This window comes from Manis pentadactyla, chromosome 4, assembly GCF_030020395.1.
Source record: "Manis pentadactyla isolate mManPen7 chromosome 4, mManPen7.hap1, whole genome shotgun sequence".
In the NCBI taxonomy this organism is placed as follows: domain Eukaryota; kingdom Metazoa; phylum Chordata; class Mammalia; order Pholidota; family Manidae; genus Manis; species Manis pentadactyla.
The window spans coordinates 79385625-79407104 of NC_080022.1; the positions used below are offsets into that span (position 1 = coordinate 79385625).

The 21480-nt window shown below is 36.8% G+C and overlaps 1 protein-coding gene across 8 annotated transcripts in view; it reads right to left on the reverse strand.

The window, feature by feature from the left end:
* EVI5 (ecotropic viral integration site 5) overlaps positions 1–21480 on the reverse strand; it is a 245425-nt gene that overhangs the window by 103395 nt on the left and 120550 nt on the right. For 5 of the 8 annotated variants that reach the window (XM_057500423.1, XM_057500422.1, XM_036906547.2 and 2 more), the window contains 3 exons: positions 5839–5892; positions 4002–4034; positions 3300–3446 (listed from right to left, as the gene is read on the reverse strand). In XM_057500423.1, the coding sequence (XP_057356406.1) occupies positions 3300–3446; positions 4002–4034; positions 5839–5892 (234 nt within the window). The remainder of the gene's footprint in view (positions 1–3299; positions 3447–4001; positions 4035–5838; positions 5893–21480) is intronic. The other 3 variants (XM_057500426.1, XM_057500425.1, XM_057500424.1) reach the window with 2 other exon arrangements.

Genomic DNA, 21480 nt, shown 5'->3' on the forward strand with positions numbered 1-21480 from the left:
GAATATTATTCCACCATAAAAAATAAAGAAATCCTGCCATTTGAAACAGGATGGATGGATCTAGAGGATATTATGCTCAAAATACCATATGATTTCACTTGTTTATGGAATCTAAAAACACAAACAAAATGAACAAAACAGCAGTGGAGTCACAGATACTGAGAAGTGACGGTTACCACGGGGGGAGGGATTGGGTGGGTACGTGAGGAGTATGAGGGGGATAAAGGGCAGAAAAATTGTCAATCATAAAATAAGTTGGTCATGGAGATGGTAGTACAGTATGGAGAATATAGACAATGACATCTTCCTAGGTTGACAGATAGTAACTGCACTAGAAGGGGTGAGGATTTAATAATATGGGTAACTGTTGAACCCCTGTGTTGTATACTTGAAACCAGTATAAGATTGTATAATAATGATAATTTTTTTAAAATGGTGTATATATGCTTCAATTAAAAAAAAGAAGATATGAGACCCTACCAAATAACTTGTAAAAATGTACTTAATGGCAGTTTTTGTTTTACAGAAACAAAGTTAGTTATGACTTATACACAACAGTTTAACTTTTAGTCTGTATAAGTTTTATTTTCCTAATTATTCATAAACCAGATGCTCTAATAATTTTTAATCAAGCATCATCAAGCTCATTAGTTCTTTTCAGCTATCTAAACATTATTATTTTATGGAAGAACTATAATTTGCCCACCTCAAAGCCTTCAGTATCTCTTATTTTCTAATATCCTTTAAAGACAGTAATATTCCTATGATCATTTTGCAAACTATTTTAACATACAGGGATATACTTTCCTTTGAAATAGGTAATTTAACCAAGGATTTGTTACTTTCACCTATTTTGTGCTTTATACGTCTGTTTTACATTTTATTATAGTTTAGAAGAACATTGGCTTAGTGAGAAAAAAATGGAAACAAAACCAAAGTCGAGCTCTTTCTACTTGTTATGTCTTAGCCCCACCCACATTTTGGGTCTATTTTGTAACAGGAAAATATTCTTTTGGTTATACTTCACAATTTTTTAAAAATTTAGTTCATTCTGGCCATTTCTGCTTGCCCACTTAAATTTTTCATTACAAATCAACATTTTTTTAACACAAATCTGCATATAGGTCTCAATATTTGAAAAACTATGTAAAAAACTAATAATTCATGATTCTAATATATTTTTTAAGCATTTTTAAAATTTGGGTATCATTCATCTACATTTACATGAGGAACATTGTTTACTAGACTTCCCCCATCACCAAGTGCTCCCCCCCACAGACCCCATTACAGTCACTGTCCATCAGCGTAGTAAGATGCTACAGACTCACTACTTGTCTTCTCTGTGTTGCACAGCCCTCCCTGTGCTCCCCCCATTATACATGCTAATCATAATACCCCCTTTCTCCCCCCACATCCCTTATCCTTCCCTTCCCACTCATCCTCCCCAATCCCTTTCCCTTTGGTAACTGTTAGTCCATTCTTGGGTTCTGTGAGTCTGCTGCTATTTTGTTCCTTCAGTTTTTGCTTTGTTCTTATACCCCACATATGAGTGAAATCATTCGGCACCTGTCCCTCTCTGCTCGGCCCACCTCACTGAGCACAATACCCTCCAGCCCCACCCATGCCACTGCAAATGGTAGGATTTGTTTTCTTTTTATGGCTGAATAATATTCCATTGTGTATATGTACCACATCTTCTTTATCCATTCATCTACTAATGGTCACTTAAGTTGCTTCCATTTCTTGGCTATTGTAAATAGTGCTGTGATAAACATAGGGGTGCATCTGTCTTTTTCAAACTGGACTCCTGCATTCTTAGAAATGCAGAACTTAGAATTCTTAGAAGTGGAATTCCTGGGTCAAATGGTATTTCTATTTTGAGCTTTTTGAGGAACCTCCATACTGCTTTCCACAATGGTTGAACTACTTTACATTCTCACCAGCAGTGTAGGAGGGTTCCTGTTTCTCCACAACCTCACCAACATTTGTTTTTGTTTGTCTTTTGGATGGTGGTGATCCTTACTGGTGTGAGGTGATTCTAATGTATTCTGACCGTAGCTTATGCTTGATACAAATGTAATTCTTACTATCTTTCCATGTAAGAACATCAAGTACACTGATAACTCAGTTCAGCTTAATTCCCAAGATGACCCCCCAGTTCTGCTTTTTCTAGTTTTAGGCTGTTTTGTTTTTTCCATTTTTAAAGTTTTAATATTATTGACATTTCACACAAAAACAAGACAAAACATCTGAATTCCTAACTTTTTAGTACTCTTTTACAGCTCTTCATTTGTGTTAACCATCTTCAGTTACACAACAGAAAATTTAATTTATGTTACGTTTTTTTTTCAGTTACCAATTTCTTCTTTTTGCTTTCAGTTTTCTGGTTTTTGTTCCCAGATGCTGATGCTGTTTCTTAACTTTACTAAATAAAAGTAATGTCCAACTTTGAAGTCATTCTGTTTGCTTTCTAGATCAGTAATAGAGTTTCAGGATTAACACAATTTTTTCTGCCTGCTCCTGTTACAATCCAACTGCTACTTGAGAACAGAAAACTGAAACAAGAAATAGTATATTTTCAAAGATAAATAGTTGGCCTTTCTTTTTCATCCTCATATTCTTGACAAAGACCATACAGAAGTCTGAATTTGCCTGTGGAAAATGATGTCTAAGTTGCAAAAGATACCTGAGGATAGTTATATAATCAGCAGCTGTTTAGTAACAGTTAACACAATTTTTTTAAAGTTCAATTTTTCATTTTGACAACATCTCTCCTCTTGAAAAATTGTAAGCATGTACTTTGCTTAATTTAACATCTTATATGAAGTTAAGGCTATAGTATTTTATAAGATATAAATCACATTATCAAAGCTTTTAATGAGATAATGACATATATTCTACATGCTGGGTAATACTTCACCTGCATAATTAACAAAAACTAGCTGAAATTAAGATTTAAAAATTATCCACGGCAAAATCCCTATTATAAAACAGACTTCTAAAACCTAAAAAGCAGGTCTGACATGCATCATTTACTTTCTGTTACTTAAAACATATTGTAAGGAAGGAAAATATTAACTATTTCTAACAAAACTGTGTAGAGAGCAAAAAAAATGTTAGAATGAGGAGTCTAGGCCACAGTAAAACCCTTAAGTATTACAGAACATAAAGCTGATTAAGAATTCAATTAAAGTAGGAAACTAAATTGCTTAAGAGCACAGTTGTGCTTAAAAAAAAAAAAAAAAGTTTAAAGGGAAGGGGATGAGAAAGATGACAAGAAGCACTACCAGACTCCTTACCCATTGTTGCTGGTGCTGGAGCTTCCTGATGGTATTTTCAGCTTGCTCCAGTTTAGCACTGGCCTCATCACTCTGCTGTTTGATGGTGGCCAACTCCCGTTTTATGAGGTAGTTTTCCTCAGCCTCCTGGGCTCTTGTCACTTGTCCCTTAGGACATAATTTTTTTGTGTATAAAGCAACTTAGGACAGATTCAAGAAAGACTGCCTTTGTGAGGTTTAGTTATTTGACATGTTAAAAAAAAAATCACCTCAGAGAACAGAAGAGCCTAAGTAATTATTAGCCAGCAGCTCATTATTGCTCCAGCAAAATTTGGGAAACTAAATGAAAAAGTCATCTGACAATCATAAGTACAATTCTTCTTTCAGTCAACAAAAATTCAATTCATGCAATATTATTGAGTTGTACATGCAGGACTAAAATTTTCAAAAAAAAATAGTTAATTTTGCAAAATGCCACTGATTGCCATTTGGAATAAATACTTTAAAATGAGGTTAGTTTTAAAACGTGCAAAAAGTGTTTATATTAATAAACCAAGATAACACACTGTTATAAAAAATTAAGTTTATACCCAAGTATACCACCCAAAAAATTATTTCTAGGAAAATGCATGTAAAATTGCATGCATTAAAATATGAATTTCTAGTTTTAGGACTTTCCTTAGAAGTAAAGTTAGAGAAAATGCTAAAAGAGAAAAACTATACCTGTATCAATCTATCTGCCAAGGAAGCACTTTCCTACAAAAGGAAAAATTCAGATAGAAATATAAGAAAGAGAAATAAAAAAAAGATGATAAAATTAGGAATAAGAAGAAACAAAGCATACCCAAATTCCACCTACTTTTCATTGTAATTCAAATGAACATTTTGATTTTAAAACTATGTTTTACTGAATGTGTTTTTATTCTTAAACCTTAAGAAAAGTACATCAAGATAAGGATAGACTGCAGAAAATCAGACTTCTAGAAGAGACCAAACACAAATTCCAAGAGGTTTTCCATTCTTTGGGAAAAGCAAGTATCTTCTTTTCAAAGCACAGTTTTAAGACTTTATTTGTAGAGTCAGCCATATTGTCAAGCCACGTATATGAAAGGGAGAAGGAATTTGAGTAAGCAATTCCTCTCATAAAGTATGACAGCAATTTGTGCAACAGCAACTTCCAAAGAAACAAAGAAAATACAATAAATGAAATTAGTGAGATCACCATAATAAACTCAAGCAATCACTGACTAGGTTAACATTTCGGTTACAGAATTTAATTGATATATAAGTAGTTACAGAATTCTAAGTGCTAAAGTATACACCTAGGCCATTTAAGCCAGAAAAAGGTACTTAATTTTCTAGAATCAAAATCCAAACTTAACACTTTGCAACATCACCTTTATCACTCTGAAGGTTCAATGATATAAAAACACTTTCTCTGTAAAAGTCTCCAAAGATAAAAGACCACCTAAGAAGATGTATATTTTACTGTAAGCTGAGTATTTCATTAAAAAGGTATGTAATTAAAATGATTTAAAAATAAGCTCACCAGTCACCATAAAAGTAGAATTATCCTCAAAACAACTAATAAGATGAAGGAAAAATAGGAAAACTACTTTTGACTTAATATATCTGCAATGATCACATAACAAAAATGGATGTCCTTCTGTGCTATTTATATGAAATCATCAATACTTTCAAACAAAAGACAAATATGCAAACTATCCATATCTTCATGTCTTTCTTGACTATCAATCTGTAGATTTTCAGGGAAGATTTAAAGATACTTGACAATACCATGAGGAGTACTTTGAAACCTACTTACTCTTATCTTTGGTAAAAGAAAAACTAAGAAACCAAAAAAAAAACACAAAAAGAGTTCATGAATTCAGATATTTTTCTTTTAATAAATCAAAACTCTTAAGACTATTCAGTATCTTCTTATAGCATCAGAAATAAAACTATGAAAGAAATATCAAAATCCCAACATGAAAAATAATGCAAAACTTCCATATTTCTCCAGTTTTTTTTATATGAAACAGAGAAGAAGAAAGATGTAACAAATGGTATCAAAATAATTCTTAGAACCTAAGTTTAGGTACAATTACCCTAGTGCTAAGAATCAACACTATGGTGAATTTTTAATGTAAGAAATCACTCAGTCATTTTGACTAAACTTAAAACAACCCTAGGTCTTAAAGGAATCATTGCCACATTCAGTATGTGGCTAGAAGTCAGGGCAACATTTGAAAGTCATCTTTAAAATACTACACAGAGTGGTTTCCTAATTAAGATACCTCTAAAGAACATCATTTTTAGAGATTACATGTAAAGAAAACAAATGACACCTATATGCTACTATAATAAAACCTTAATTAAAACTTTAACCTTAAGGTTCAATTTTTATAAATAACAAGTTAGTTAAGCAGTAAGCTATAGGCAAGCCAAGCAGTCAATATATCACAACTTCAAAGATGTGCTAGATTTCTTGAGCCTTTATTTAAAGTAGAAAAAATACTGTGCATTCATCAGAAGTTTGCAAAAGTAGTCATTTACTTACTTTTTCCAATGTGTCAATGCGCTGTTTTAAAAGTCTATTTTCTGTGCGCAACCTCTGCAAAAAGAAGGAAAGAAAAAAAGGTTTGTTTGCTAGCATTCCTGAGAGGAAAAAAGATACCTAAATCTCAGTCCTTAAAATGTACCTTAAAATTTATAAATAGGGAAATAGTCTAAAGAACAAGTACATTATCATTTGTCAAATTCTTACAGGGTCAGAGTAAGAAATATATGGCAAAGGATATGACCACATTTAACATTTCAGCTGTAAATGAATTTTAAATATAAGCTAGCATACACACAGAAATATTCCCTTTTCTGTATCTACCATAACTTATAACCAGTATTTTCTTATATATCAACATCCCCACTAGATAGAAAAGATTCTAACTCATTTATCTCCCATATCTACACAATTTTCAAATGTTCAACAAATAAAGAAATCTGAAAAATGCATGTTCATAGAATATCAAATTGTCACTTTAAAACTAGACCAGCTTCCATTTAATGTGTTGTAAATCACAAGTTGCAAAATTCCTTACATTCTGAAAATATAAAATGAGTTGTTTCCATTGCATGAATACTGAACTGTTTATCAGGAGTTGTTTTAAAGTTAAGAAAATTAAAAGCTTCAATTACTAGCATTTTTTCATAGTTCAAGATTTAAAAAAAAAATCTTCACTTTACTGTTCAACACCCAACTCCCAAAACCCTATCAAATTATTGCTAGTATTAAATCTAAAACATGCTACATTAAAAAAATTCCTTTTTTATATTCCACCAACATAATTTCATCTTAATCCCACTGTAAGTTATTCCTTCATTTTAAATGTTATCCCTACATTTTGCTATCACTATGATTTCAAACCCCCTCCTACATTTTAGTGCCAATTTGCTCCAGAGCTCAACCAGACTTCTCCCAACCCTACCTTCCTCTTTGTAAATTAGATTTTCTTGTTCTATTCACTAGAACATAGATGATTTGAAATGGATATTACTTCTTATATGGTTTCAACTACAAAATAGCTTGAGGAAAACAAAATATTTCTCCTATTTCAGTTATTTATATTACGTGTAGCACAGAGGTCTATAAAACTAAGCAATTATTAAATTCTGTTAAAGTCTGGAAAGCCAAAGAAACAAATGTGATTCTCAATATGTTGTCAACATATCAAAAAAAAACCAAAAAAGAAAAATGCCATAAACAAAAAACAAAACATTATATTTATCCTAAAAGACTTATTTAGAAAGTTAAGTTTAATCAAACAATTGAGTGAATAAAGTTGTTTCAAATAATGCTGAAGCAATAAAATTTGGAAATAAAAACATTCACCTAGATTTACCTCCCCATCCCCTTTAAATGTTCTGAAATTTTGTTATAACATCTAAATGGATTTTTTCCCCAAACATCTTTCCAAATAACTTAATACTGTTTTTTAAATAAATCATCAATGCCTCATTTGTGTGATATCCACTTCATCATGAATTGATAAATATAATGCACTTTGATAGTTATTAAAGACTATTTCAGAGTTACCAATTAAATTGCAAGTGTTTCCATCTTTCTTGGACTAGTCATCACAGCATTTTGGTAATTTTACCTTTGCAATCCCTCTTAATATCTGCTAGAGCTAATCTCCCCCATTTTTATATTGTTTTGTTTATCCTCCCCAAACTTTAACTACTAGTGCCTTCAATTAATTAAGAGACTGGGTTCTGAAGTTAGGCTGGTTTAGGTTCAAATCCTCACTCTACAATTTATTTACTCAATTAATATGTTACTCAATGTCTTGGAATCAATGTCATCATCCAGAAAATTAGAGAAATAAAAAACCAATGATAACAGAAGAATTAAATTAGAATATAAAATACTTGAATAAGTATTTCTCATGTTTTTGAAGTTAGACACAAATATTACTTTATTACTTCTGTCTATTTTTTACAATTATTCTTTAGATTTTTTTTTTATTGCTCTGGAATATCACAGGAATTAAATTTCACTGGATTTGTTAATGTGTATTTTGTGGGGAAATTCGTTAACTTTACACAACATGGTGTTATTTTTGTCTCTCCCCTTGCTTCACTTTTTAAAAATGCAATTATGCAAGGTTTTTCACTTTTTATTTTTGCTAGTGTCTATCCTTTCACCTAGATTATCCCTAGATACGCTTTAATTTTTATTGTAAATGAAATTTCTTTTCCTAAGATATTTTTGAGATGTTTATTGCTGATGCATAGGAAAGTTAATGACTAAAATCTGTAACATGACTGACTTCTCTTTAATTTTTGAGCATCTCTCCTTTTAATTTCCTGAAACAATAATTAAGAGTGCTTGCTAAACTTTAAAGTGAAAACCACAAAGAGAAAGACCAATACGTTCATACAGTTAAAAAAAAGACACTCTTTTGACCTACCAAATTATAAAAGAGTAAATTAGACTAAGAATAAGAATGAAATGCCTAATGGAGGCAAAGTATTATGGAAATGGAAACTCACTAAGATTATACCCTAGAAATATTTGTTAGAAAATTTACTTATTGCATAGTAGAAATCTTAAAAATACTAATATCCTTTAATCCAGTAATTCTTTTTACAACTGGCTATGGAAATACAAGGTGCCAGAGAACTTTTATATAGAAAGACGATAATGATAAGCATTATTTTTAATAATGAAAATAACCTAAATGTCCCAAACTAGCTCAGTGTCAAACAACACACTTTATTCTTTCTAGCTTACTTATTTTATGAAGTAACCCAAATTCAGTATTATCTTCCTTCTTGTCAGGATAATCCATTGATCTTACCAAGTTTTCATTGTACCTCACTCCCTGATGTCCTCCCTTTCCTCTTTACAAAGTCTAATTTCCAATCATTAAAGACTTTACCTTGGTTTTGCCAACTTTCCCCCCCTTTTCTTAGTAGGTAGCATAGTTGCCTGGTGAAACCACATTGGGTCAACATACTGACAACTGTGTCTATGTCTAGGGTGGTAAACATAGCTGAAGAAAAATAAAACAGTGACATTTATTTAAATTAACAATCACTAACTTCAGCTGGCTGGACTCTTAAAAATGAATCTTAGTAATAATAATGTATTTCCTTAGTTCACTTCTCCCATCCTTTCAGAACACTATTTCATGCTTACTCCTCTTGTTTCAAACCATCCTCTACCCCACTGTCACTCTCAGATAATAATCTTGTTTGATTTCACTGAAAAAATTGAAGCAACCAGAAGAAAACTTCACAAGTTCCTACAACCACATCCTACATCTTACCTACCTTTTGCCCATACATTTTACATTTGCTCATTATCACTGATAATCTATCCATGCTAGCACACTACATTAAGTCTCTACATTCACACTAAATTCCATAGATAGCCTGTCTCTCTAGCAATTATCCCATCATTCATACATCAATTTTTCCTACTGGATTATCACCATAAAAATGTGATTCTTTCTCCCATGTTAACAAAAAGGAAAGAAAAACCAAAAACCTCCCCAACATCACTACTTTCAAAACTGTCCCATTTCTCTCTCCTTCATGGAAAATTTCTTAAAAGATATGTATACCCCAAATCTCCAATTTTTCCAGTTCCAGTCTAGTCAAGTTTTAGTTCCCACCACTTCTCTGCTCTTTTCTAGAGAAATCAGCATTTCCATGCTGATAAAGCCAATGATTATTTCTCCATCCTCATCTTACAAAAGCCTTCTTTAACATTTGACACAGTAGATGCTTCTATTCCTGAAACACTCCTTAGAACACCACTTTTCCCTGGTGTTCTGCTGATGTTTCAGCTTGTCTTTCTAACTCAAATGTTGGCTTACTGTCAGGTTTAATTCCTGAACTCTTTTCTCTGTTTTATCTAAACTCATCCCCCAGGTAATCTCATCACCTCTCCTAGCTTGTAAAACTTCATGTACCAATAATTGTCAAACTTGTATTTTTAGCCTGCTCTCTTTTAAGTCCAACTCTGAATTTTCAAGGGCCTACTTGAACATTCCTCTAGGCATCTCATACCTAAAATATCCAAAATTAGGCTCCTGGTATTCCTCCCCAAACCAGATTTTCCTGTAGACTTTCCCCTCCCAAGTAGGGAACTCCATTTTTCTAACTGCTCAGGCCAAAACGCTTGATTCCTGTCCCTCTGAAACTTCCACATTCAACTGGCAACTTTATCTCTAAAATCTATTCAGAATCTAATCACTTCTTACCACCTCAGTACAAGCCACATCATCTCATTTGCATCATTTCATCAGACTTCTACTTAGTCTTCTGCATCTATTCTCAACAAAGCAGCCAGAAGGATCCACTGAAAACAAATGAGTGATCCTTGTCCTCCTCTACCAAAAACCACAAAAGCTCACCAAAGTAAAAAGTCAGTCTTCATATGTTCAATATTACCCTACATTATGTGTAATGCACAACATCTTCCTCTATCACATTCCTCACCATTCATGTTGCCTTATCCACAGTAGCCTCCTTACTATTCTTTTTTTTTTTTGGTATCATTAATATACAATTACATGAGCAATATTATGGTTACTAGATTCCCCCCATTATCAAGTCCCCAAGACAGACCCCATTATAGTCACTGTCCATCAGTGTAGTAAGATGCTAGAGTCACTACTTGTCTTCTCTGTGCTATACTGCCTTCCCCGTGCCCACCTTCTGCTACATTATGTGTGCTAATCGTAATACCCCTTATTCCCCTTCTCCCTCCCTTCCTACTCATCCCCCACCCCCAGTCCCATTCCCTTTGGTAACTGTTAGTCCATTCTTGAGTTCTGTGAGTCTGCTGCTGTTTTGTTCCTTCAGTTTAGGCTTTGTTCTTATGTTCCACAGATGAGTGAAGTCATTTGGTACTTGTCTTTCTCCGCCTGGCTTATTTCACTGAGCATAATACCCTCTAGCTCCATCCATGTTGTTGCAAATAGTAGGATTTTTCTTCTTCTTATGGCTGAATAATACTTCATTGTGTATATGTACCACATCTTCTTTATCCATTCATCTACTAATGGACAACTTAGGTTGTCTCCATTCTTGGCTATTGTAAATAGTGCTGCAATAAACATAGGAGTGCATATGTCTTTTTAAAACTGGGCTGCTGCATTCTTAGGGTAAATTCCTAGGAGTGGAATTCCCGGGTCAAATGGTATTTCTATTTTGAGTTTTTTGAGGAACCTCCACAGTGCTTTCCACAATGGTTAAATTAGTTTACATTCCCACCAGCAGTGTAGGAGGGTTCCCCTTTCTCTGCATCCTCACCAGCATTTGTTGTTTCAGTTTATTTCTATGTTGGCCATCCTAACTGGCGGGAGGTGATATCTCATTGTGGTTTTAATGTGCATTTCCGTGATAATTAGTGATGTGGAGCATCTTTTCATGTGACTGCTGGCCATTTGAATTTCTTCTTTGGAGAATTGTCTGTTCAGATCCTCCACCCATTTTTTAATAAGGTTATTTGCTTTTTGGGTGTTGAGCTCCTTACTATTTTTCAGTAGGCACACTCCTGACCAGATTCTGTTCTCCATCCAGAAATCTACACATCTAACTCCCTCACTTCCTTCAGGTCTTTATTCAAAATTAATCTGGTCAACTTCTCTAAATTTTCAATCTAAACACTACCATTTTATTTTCCCTTCCCTGAGGTATTTTTTTCCCACCTGTTTAACACTTACCACCATCTAAAATACTATACATTGTACTTTTCTGTTTACCATCTTACTTCCATACTAGAATGTAAGCTATATGAGGGCAGGAATTGGTTTCATAAACACATCTCAAGTGCCTAAAATGTGCTTGGACATGTCATAACTACTATAAATATCTGTTGAATGAATTCTTGAGTAAATTATGCTATTGTACCCCTAGTTAGCCACTAGGATTTTAATGAAAAGTTTGTAAAGTTACAGAAGACTGGGCATTCAAATCTTCCTTACATCACAATACACTAAAGTCTTTCTTGGAAAGCAGCACAATGTACACCCTAAAGAACACATATGGGTCTTAAAATTACACAGATTAGAGTTCAAATCCTTGACTTTCACCATTTCCTGGCAATGTGACCATTAGAATATTATTTGAGTTTTCTGAAGCTTAGTTATTTCTTGGAAAGAAAAGGTAAGAACGGAGGGGGCGGAAGATGGCGGCGTGAGTAGAGCAGCAGAAATCTCCTCCCAAAACCACATATATCTATGAAAATATAACAAAGACAACCCTTCCTAGAATAAAGACCAGAGGACACAGGACAATATCCAGACCACATCCACACCTGAGAGAACCCAGCGCCTCGCGAAGGGGGTAAGATACAAGCCCCGGCCCCGCGGGAGCCGAGCGCCCCTCCCCCCAGCTCCCGGCGGGAGAAGAGCAGGCAGAGCGGGAGGGAGACGGAGCCCAGGGCTGCCGAGCACCCAGCCCCAGCCATCCGGGCCAGAGTGCAGGGCCCTCGATACTGGGAAAACAGGGCAGCAAGAACAGTGAGCAGGCACTGAAGGCTGGGCGACAGAGGACATAAGAAAAGCACGCGACCATTTTTTTTTTTTTTTTTTTTGCTTTTTTGCTGCTTTGTTTTGGCGAGTGCTTTTTGGAAGTCTTAAAGGGACAGGGACCCCAATATTAGGGAAACGGGCAGAAAGACCTGTGAGCAGAGGCCTGAGGCTGGCACCGGAGAATAAAGAAAAACGAACGACCACCTTTTTTTTTTTTTTTTAATTAAAAATTTTTTTTTTTTTTTTTAATTAAAAAAATTTTTTTTCTTGTTTTTTTTTGTGGTCGTTGTTTTGTTTTGGCGGGTGCTTTTTGGAAGTCTTAAAGGGGCAGGGCGGGTCACTTAATCCAGAGGTAGGGAATCCGGGATCTCTGGGCACCCTAACCCCTGGGCTGCAGGGAGCAGGGAGGCCCCTTACGGAGATAAATAGCCTCCCAGCAGCTCCTGCTCCAACGCGACTCCACCATTTTGGAGTAGCTGCCCGAGCCAGGCCACGCCCACAGCAACAGCGGAGATTAACTCCATAGCAGCCGGGCAGGAAGCAGAAACCCTGTCTGCGCGCAGCTGCGCAGCACAAGCCACTAGAGGCCGCTGTTCTCCCAGGAGAGGAGGGCCACAAACCAACAAGAAAGGAAGTCCTTCCAGCCGTCACTCGTCCCAGTTCTGCAGACTATTCCTATCACCATGAAAAGGCAAAGCTACAGGCAGACAAAGATCACAGAGACAACACCAGAGAAGGAGACAGACCTAACCAGTCTTCCTGACAAAGAATTCAAAATAAGAATCATAAACATGCTGACAGAGATGCAGAGAAATACGCAAGAAAAATGGGATGAAGTCCGGAAAGAGATCACAGATGCCAGAAAGGAGATCGCAGAAATGAAACAAACTCTGGAAGGGTTTATAAGCAGAATGGATAGAATGCAAGAGGCCATTGATGGAATTGAAATCAGAGAACAGGAACGCATAGAAGCTGACATAGAGAGAGACAAAAGGATCTCCAGGAATGAAACAATATTAAGAGAACTGTGTGACCAATCTAAAAGGAACAATATCCGTATTATAGGGGTCCCAGAAGAAGAAGAGAGAGGCAAAGAGATGGAAAGTATCTTAGAAGAAATAATTGCTGAAAACTTCCCCACACTGGGGGAGGAAGTAATCAAACAGACCACGGAAATACACAGAACCCCCAACAGAAAGGATCCAAGAAGGGCAACACCAAGACACATAATAATTAAAATGGCAAAGATCAAGGACAAGGAAAGAGTGTTAAAGGCAGCTAGAGAGAAAAAGGTCACCTATAAAGGGAAACCCATCAGGCTAACGTCAGATTTCTCAACAGAAACCCTACAGGCCAGAAGAGAATGGCATGATACATTTAATACAATGAAACAGAAGGGCCTTGAACCAAGGATACTGTATCCAGCACGACTATCATTCAAATATGACGGTGGGATTAAACAATTCCCAGACAAACAAAAGCTGAGGGAATTTGCTTCCCACAAACCACCTCTACAGAACATCTTACAGGGACTGCTCTAGATGGGAGCACTCCTAGAAAGAGCACAGCACAAAACACCCAACATATGAAGAATCGAGGAGGAGGAACAAGAAGGGAGAGAAGAAAAGAATCTCCAGACAGTGTATATAACAGCTCAATAAGCGAGCTAAGTTAGGCAGTAAGATACTAAAGAGGCTAACCTTGAACCTTTGGTAACCACAAATTTAAAGCCTGCAATGGCAATAAGTACATATCTTTCAATAGTCACCCTAAATGTTAATGGGTTGAATGCACCAATCAAAAGACACAGAGTAACAGAATGGATAAAAAAGCAAGACCCATCTATATGCTGCTTACAAGAAACTCACCTCAAACCCAAAGACATGTACAGACTAAAAGTCAAGGGATGGAAAAACATATTTCAAGCAAACAACAGTGAGAAGAAAGCAGGGGTTGCAGTACTAATATCAGACAAAATAGACTTCAAAACAAAGAAAGTAACAAGAGATAAAGAAGGACACTACATAATGATAAAGGGCTCAGTCAAACAAGAGGATATAACCATTCTAAATATATATGCACCCAACACAGGAGCACCAGCATATGTGAAACAAATACTAACAGAACTAAAGGGGGATATAGACTGCAATGCATTCATTCTAGGAGACTTCAACACACCACTCACCCCAAAGGATAGATCCACCGGGCAGAAAATAAGTAAGGACACGGAAGCACTGAACAACACAGTAGAGCAGATGGACCTAATAGACATCTATAGAACTCTACATCCAAAAGCAGCGGGATATACATTCTTCTCAAGTGCACATGGAACATTCTCCAGAATAGACCACATACTAGGCCACAAAAAGAGCCTCAGAAAATTCCAAAAGATTGAAATCCTACCAACCAACTTTTCAGACCACAAAGGCATAAAACTAGAAATAAACTGTACAAAGAAAGCAAAGAGGCTCACGAACACATGGAGGCTTAACAACACGCTCCTAAATAATCAATGGATCAATGACCAAATCAAAATGGAGATCCAGCAATATATGGAAACAAATGACAACAACAACACTAAGCCCCAACTTCTGTGGGACGCAGCAAAAGCAGTCTTAAGAGGAAAGTATATAGCAATCCAAGCATATTTAAAAAAGGAAGAGCAATCCCAAATGAATGGTCTAATGTCACAATTATCGAAATTGGAAAAAGAAGAACAGATGAGGCCTAAGGTCAGCAGAAGGAGGGACATAATAAAGATCAGAGAAGAAATAAATAAAATTGAGAAGAATAAAACAATAGCAAAAATCAATGAAACCAAGAGCTGGTTCTTCGAGAAAATAAACAAAATAGATAAGCCTCTAGCCAGACTTATTAAGAAGAAAAGAGAATCAACACAAATCAACAGTATCAGAAACGAGAAAGGAAAAATCACGACGGACCCCACGGAAATCCAAAGAATTATTGGAGAATACTATGAAAACCTATATGCTAACAAGCTGGGAAACCTAGGAGAAATGGACAACTTCCTAGAAAAATATAACCTTCCAAGATTGACCCAGGAAGAAACAGAAAATCTAAACAGACCAATTACCAGCAACGAAATTGAAGAGGTAATCAAAAAACTACCAAAGAACAAAACCCCCGGGCCAGATGGATTTACCTCGGAATTTTATCAGACATACAGGGAAGACATAATACCCATTCTCCTTAAAGTTTTCCAAAAAATAGAGGAGGAGGGGATACTCCCAAACTCATTCTATGAAGCTAACATCACCCTAATACCAAAACCAGGCAAAGACCCCACCAAAAAAGAAAACTACAGACCAATATCCCTGATGAACGTAGATGCAAAAATACTCCACAAAATATTAGCAAACCGAATTCAAAAATACATCAAAAGGATCATACACCATGACCAAGTGGGATTCATTCCAGGGATGCAAGGATGGTACAACATTCGAAAGTCCATCAACATCATCCACCACATCAACAAAAAGAAAGACAAAAACCACATGATCATCTCCATAGATGCTGAAAAAGCATTTGACAAAGTTCAACATCCATTCATGTTAAAAACTCTCAGCAAAATGGGAATAGAGGGCAAGTACCTCAACATAATAAAGGCCATCTATGATAAACCCACAGCCAACATTATATTGAACAGCGAGAAGCTGAAAGCATTTCCTCTGAGATCGGGAACTAGACAGGGATGCCCACTCTCTCCACTGTTATTTAACATAGTACTGGAGGTCCTAGCCACGGCAATCAGACAAAATAAAGAAATACAAGGAATCCAGATTGGTAAAGAAGAAGTTAAACTGTCACTATTTGCAGATGACATGATACTGTACATAAAAAACCCTAAAGACTCCACCCCAAAACTACTAGAACTGATATCGGAATACAGCAAAGTTGCAGGATACAAAATCAACACACAGAAATCTGTGGCTTTCCTATATACTAACAATGAACCAACAGAAAGAGAAATCAGGAAAACAACTCCATTCACAATTGCATCAAAAAAAATAAAATACCTAGGAATAAACCTAACCAAAGAAGTGAAAGACTTATACTCTGAAAACTACAAGTCACTCTTAAGAGAAATTAAAGGGGACACTAACAGATGGAAACTCATCCCATGCTCGTGGCTAGGAAGAATTAATATCGTTAAAATGGCCATCCTGCCTAAAGCAATATACAGATTTGATGCAATCCCTATGAAACTACCAGCAACATTCTTCAATGAACTGGAACAAACAATTCAAAAATTCATATGGAAACACCAAAGACCCCGAATAGCCAAAGCAATCCTGAGAAAGAAGAATAAAGTAGGGGGGATCTCACTCCCCAACTTCAAGCTCTACTATAAAGCCATAGTAATCAAGACAATTTGGTACTGGCACAAGAGCAGAGCCACAGACCAATGGAACAGACTAGAGAATCCAGACATTAACCCAGACATATATGGTCAATTAATATTTGATAAAGGAGCCATGGACATACAATGGCGAAATGACAGTCTCTTCAACAGGTGGTGCTGGCAAAACTGGACAGCTACATGTAGGAGAATGAAACTGGACCATCGTCTAACCCCATATACAAAAGTAAACTCAAAATGGATCAAAGACCTGAATGTAAGCCATGAAACCATTAAACTCTTGGAAGAAAACATAGGCACAAACCTCTTAGACATAAACATGAGTGACCTCTTCTTGAACATATCTCCCCGGGCAAGGAAAACAACAGCAAAAATGAGTAAGTGGGACTATATTAAGCTGAAAAGCTTCTGTACAGCAAAAGACACCATCAATAGAACAAGAAGGATCCCTACAGTATGGGAGAATATATTTGAAAATGACACATCCGATAAAGGCTTGACATCCAGAATATATAAGGAGCTCTCACGCCTCAACAAACAAAAAACAAATAACCCAATTAAAAAATGGGCAGAGGAACTGAACAGACAGTTCTCCAAAAAAGAAATACAGATGGCCAACAGACACATGAAAAGATGCTCCACATCGCTAATTATCAGAGAAATGCAAATTAAAACTACAATGAGGTATCACCTCACACCAGTAAGGATGGCTGCCATCCAAAAGACAAACAACAACAAATGTTGGCGAGGCTGTGGAGAAAGGGGAACCCTCCTACACTGCTGGTGGGAATGTAAGTTAGTTCAACCATTGTGGAAAGCAGTATGGAGGTACATCAAAATGCTCAAAACAGACTTACCATTTGACCCAGGAATTCCACTCCTAGGAATTTACCCTAAGAACGCAGCAATCAAGTTTGAGAAAGACAGATGCACCCCTATGTTTATCGCAGCACTATTTACAATAGCCAAGAATTGGAAGCAACCTAAATGTCCATCAATAGATGAATGGATAAAGAAGATGTGGTACATATACACAATGGAATACTACTCAGCCATAAGAAAAGGGCAAATCCAATCATTTTCAGCAACATGGATGGAGCTGGAGGGTATTATGCTCAGTGAAACAAGCCAAGCGGAGAAAGAGAAATACCAAATGATTTCACTTATCTGTGGAATATAAGAACAAAGGAAAAACTGAAGGAACAAAACAGCAGCAGAATCACAGAACTCAAGAATGGACTAACAGGTACCAAAGGGAAAGGGACTGGGGAGGATGGGTGGGTAGGGAGGGATAAGGGGGGGAGAAGTAGGGGGGTATTAAGATTAACATGCATGGGGGGGTAGGAGAAAAGGGAGGGCTGTACAACACAGAGAAGGCAAGTAGTGATTCTATAACATTTTGCTATGCTGATGGACAGTGACTGTAAAGGGGTTTATAGGGGAGACCTGGTATAGGGGAGAGCCTAGTAAACATAATATTCGTCATGTAAGTGTAGATTAGTGATAGCAAAAAAAAAAAAAAAAACAAGGGCAGTTCCTGTGTGGTAACCTCCAACGAGTTCTACACAAGGGTATAAAGGGCATATAAAAGTGTAGGCAAAGGGTCTGTTTGTGTTTATACAGAGGATCAAAGCCTAATTGGGCTACCCCGAAAATGAACTAAGATACGATATGAAAAAGAACTTCCAACATCTGCACTCTCTGGAAGACTCATGCCAGAAGATGATCATCAAAAAACCCCAACAAAGATCCACGCACTGCTACAGCTGTAGATGCACTCATCCCACCAGTTCCTGGACTTGCCATGGGAATGAGGAAGGAGATATCTAAGCTGGCCTGTGCATGCAGTAAAACAACAAAATTGGACTGGATCTATACTGTTGGAACTCAACCAAGAATTTGGAGAAGTGCAAATTGTAGCGCTCCAAAGTCTTACAACTACAAACTATTTATTGTTAAAAGAACATATGGCACGTGAACAGTCCCCAGGAATGGGTTGTTTTAATTTGTCTGATTTCTCTCAGACTGTTCAAGTTCATTTGGACAATATCCACCATATCATAGATAAGTTTTCACAAATGCCTAAGGTGCCTAACTGGTTTTCTTGGTTTCACTGCAGATGGCTGGTAATTACAGATATGCTTTGGTTATGTAACTATACTCCTATTATGTTAATGTGTGTGTGCAATTTAAGTAGTAGCTTAAAACCTATACATGCTGAAGTTACTCTACAAGAAGATATATCAAAGAAATAATCAATCTTCCCATGTTTTCTTCCGCCTGCTACTTCTATAGCTTTTCTTCTTCCTTCCTAATTACAACCCTTAAATAGAATTCGTGCCTCATATCAAATTTACCGAGTATCATAATTCTTCCAAGTGGTAAAGATACCTCAAGACAAATGCTGGGCATAGAAGCCACAGGGCATAAATATGCAAAGAAGTAAAAAGCTAACTTTTTCAAACAATAAGGCTTCTCTCTCACTTACCAACTTCACATTTCCCTGTATGGCCCCGGAAGATGACTGGTTAGCCAGAGACGGGTAAGATTCCTCAAGGGAGGAACAACCTAAGACAGGCACAGTCGCAGGGGGGCCATCAGGTGAGAAATTGGGGATCAACAGAGGTGAGGCTTAGAACCTCACACCCCTGTTCTGAGAGAAATCTTCTGCATACGTGGATGTTTTATTGCCCTGGTCTAGCTTGGATTAACACATAGTCTACAGGCACACACCTGATCATCTACATGTGCTCTCTTACAACACTAAACTATGTTTTCTACCTTTATCTTGTATCTACCTACCACTTCAGCATTTTATTAAAAATAATAATAATAAAGAGAGAAATGTGGTATCCACATATAAATCAAGTATAAAAACCAAATGAGTATTCATATTTGAACTGACTGTTTATAGTTCATAATGCATGAGCAAAACCGAAAGTTTCTGTGATGACTGCCCTTGTACTGTTCACTATGTAACTTATTCATTATGTAAGAATTTGTTCTACATGTAAAAACTTGTTTGTTATGCCTCAGAAGATTGGAGACTGACAAAAATTAGGCTTGGGGTGGAATAATGATTGTGCATTGAGCATTGACTCCCCTATACAGAATTTTATTGTCGTTAACAACCATTTGATCAATAAATATGAGAGATGCCCTCACAAAAAAAAAAAAAAAAAAAAAAAGGACCGACTTCCAATGTTAAAATAAATTAGTAACCAGGATGTAATGTATAGCATAAGGAATATAGTCAAGATATTGTAACAGCCTGGTAGGGTGATAGCTGGAACCTAGAATTATGTATATAAATGTTCTACCACTGTGTTGTACACTTGAAACTCATGTAATGTAATACTGTGTGTCAACTACCCTTCAATAAAAAAAAAATAATTATTAAAAAAAAAAAAAAAAAAAAGAAAAGGTAAGAACACTTTCATAAGGTTACTGGAAGAATAAAAAACAATAGTGCATGTAAATGATGCTGCATATGTTAAGTGTTGAATAAATGTGTCAATACTAATATCTCACATTGACTGTTAAATAGAATACCTGTATTTGATAATAGCTGTCATGTTTTTTTTTTAATGCCAGGCAATAAATACATGTGTCTTTAAATTATTCTCTGGTTTTCAGTATACCTGGAATATTTTTAATTTTTCAAAAAAAGAAAAAATATCTAACTTCAGGATAAAAGCCATTAAGAATTTCTAACTCCTCCTGTTTGTAGGGCTTAAATCTCTTTACTCCAAAGTACAAATTTAAAAATTAATATTAGATTATTGGTTCATATATCTCTCTTAAATAGAGTGGGGATATAAAAGTTTTCCTTTGCAAAGATTTGTGGGTTGCTGAAAGGGAAAAAAAGATAGCTGAGTAGGGAGGTAAAGTGGAAACCTCCTCCCACACACACTAAGGAAGCAACTACAGCAAACACAACTAACCCTGAAAACCACCTGAGGACTGCAGAACAGACCACCTATACCTGAGGAAGGAAAGAGAACACACAGAGAGGGGTTAAGTGGCAAAGCCATGATCCATCAGGACCCAAGTCCTTCCTCCATCCCACCACACAGAAGGAAGGAGAGGAATGGAGCAGGGAGGTGATAAGCACTGCAAAACTCTGCATACCTGGCCCTGAAGACTTGCTCTGGGAACACGAGTTCACATTGCAGGGGGCTTTGGTGACTGACAGGGCTGGACACCAGTGCTGGATCACTATGGCAGGCTGAGACCCCTGCCGCTTGTGGAGAACAGGGACGCTCCACCAGCCCCACTGAGATCCAACACAGAGATGGCAGTTTGAAAGACTTACCAGCAGTGGGAAGGGAGCCAAAGGGGTGAGGGATGGATGGAGCTCTCATGCAGTAGAAAGGGCACGTAGATGTTTTCCAGCCCTCCCGCAGCCCAACTAGTCAGGCACTCACAGGAGCCTAAAATGTTCCATCTCCTTTGTTGGCAGCTCAGCCCCAAGGAGATTCCCTGTGCAACACCCTCCAGGTCCACATAGCCCCCAAGAGGTCAGACTTTGCTGTCTGGCAGGCAGAGGGAAACTTTGGTGCCAGGCAGGAAGAAGGAAGTTTTCTCAGCTTTCTCTGCTCTCTCCCAAGCCAACTGGGGAGGGACCTGTGGGAGAAGGCTCTGAGCAGTCCTTCCTTCTAGCTGGCAGCCCAGCCCTGTGCCCTGCTACCCTGCACACCACACCAACCCAGTAAGCCCAAGAGCACCACCATCACTGCTCAACAGGCAAAGGATGGCCCACCCACAACAATCC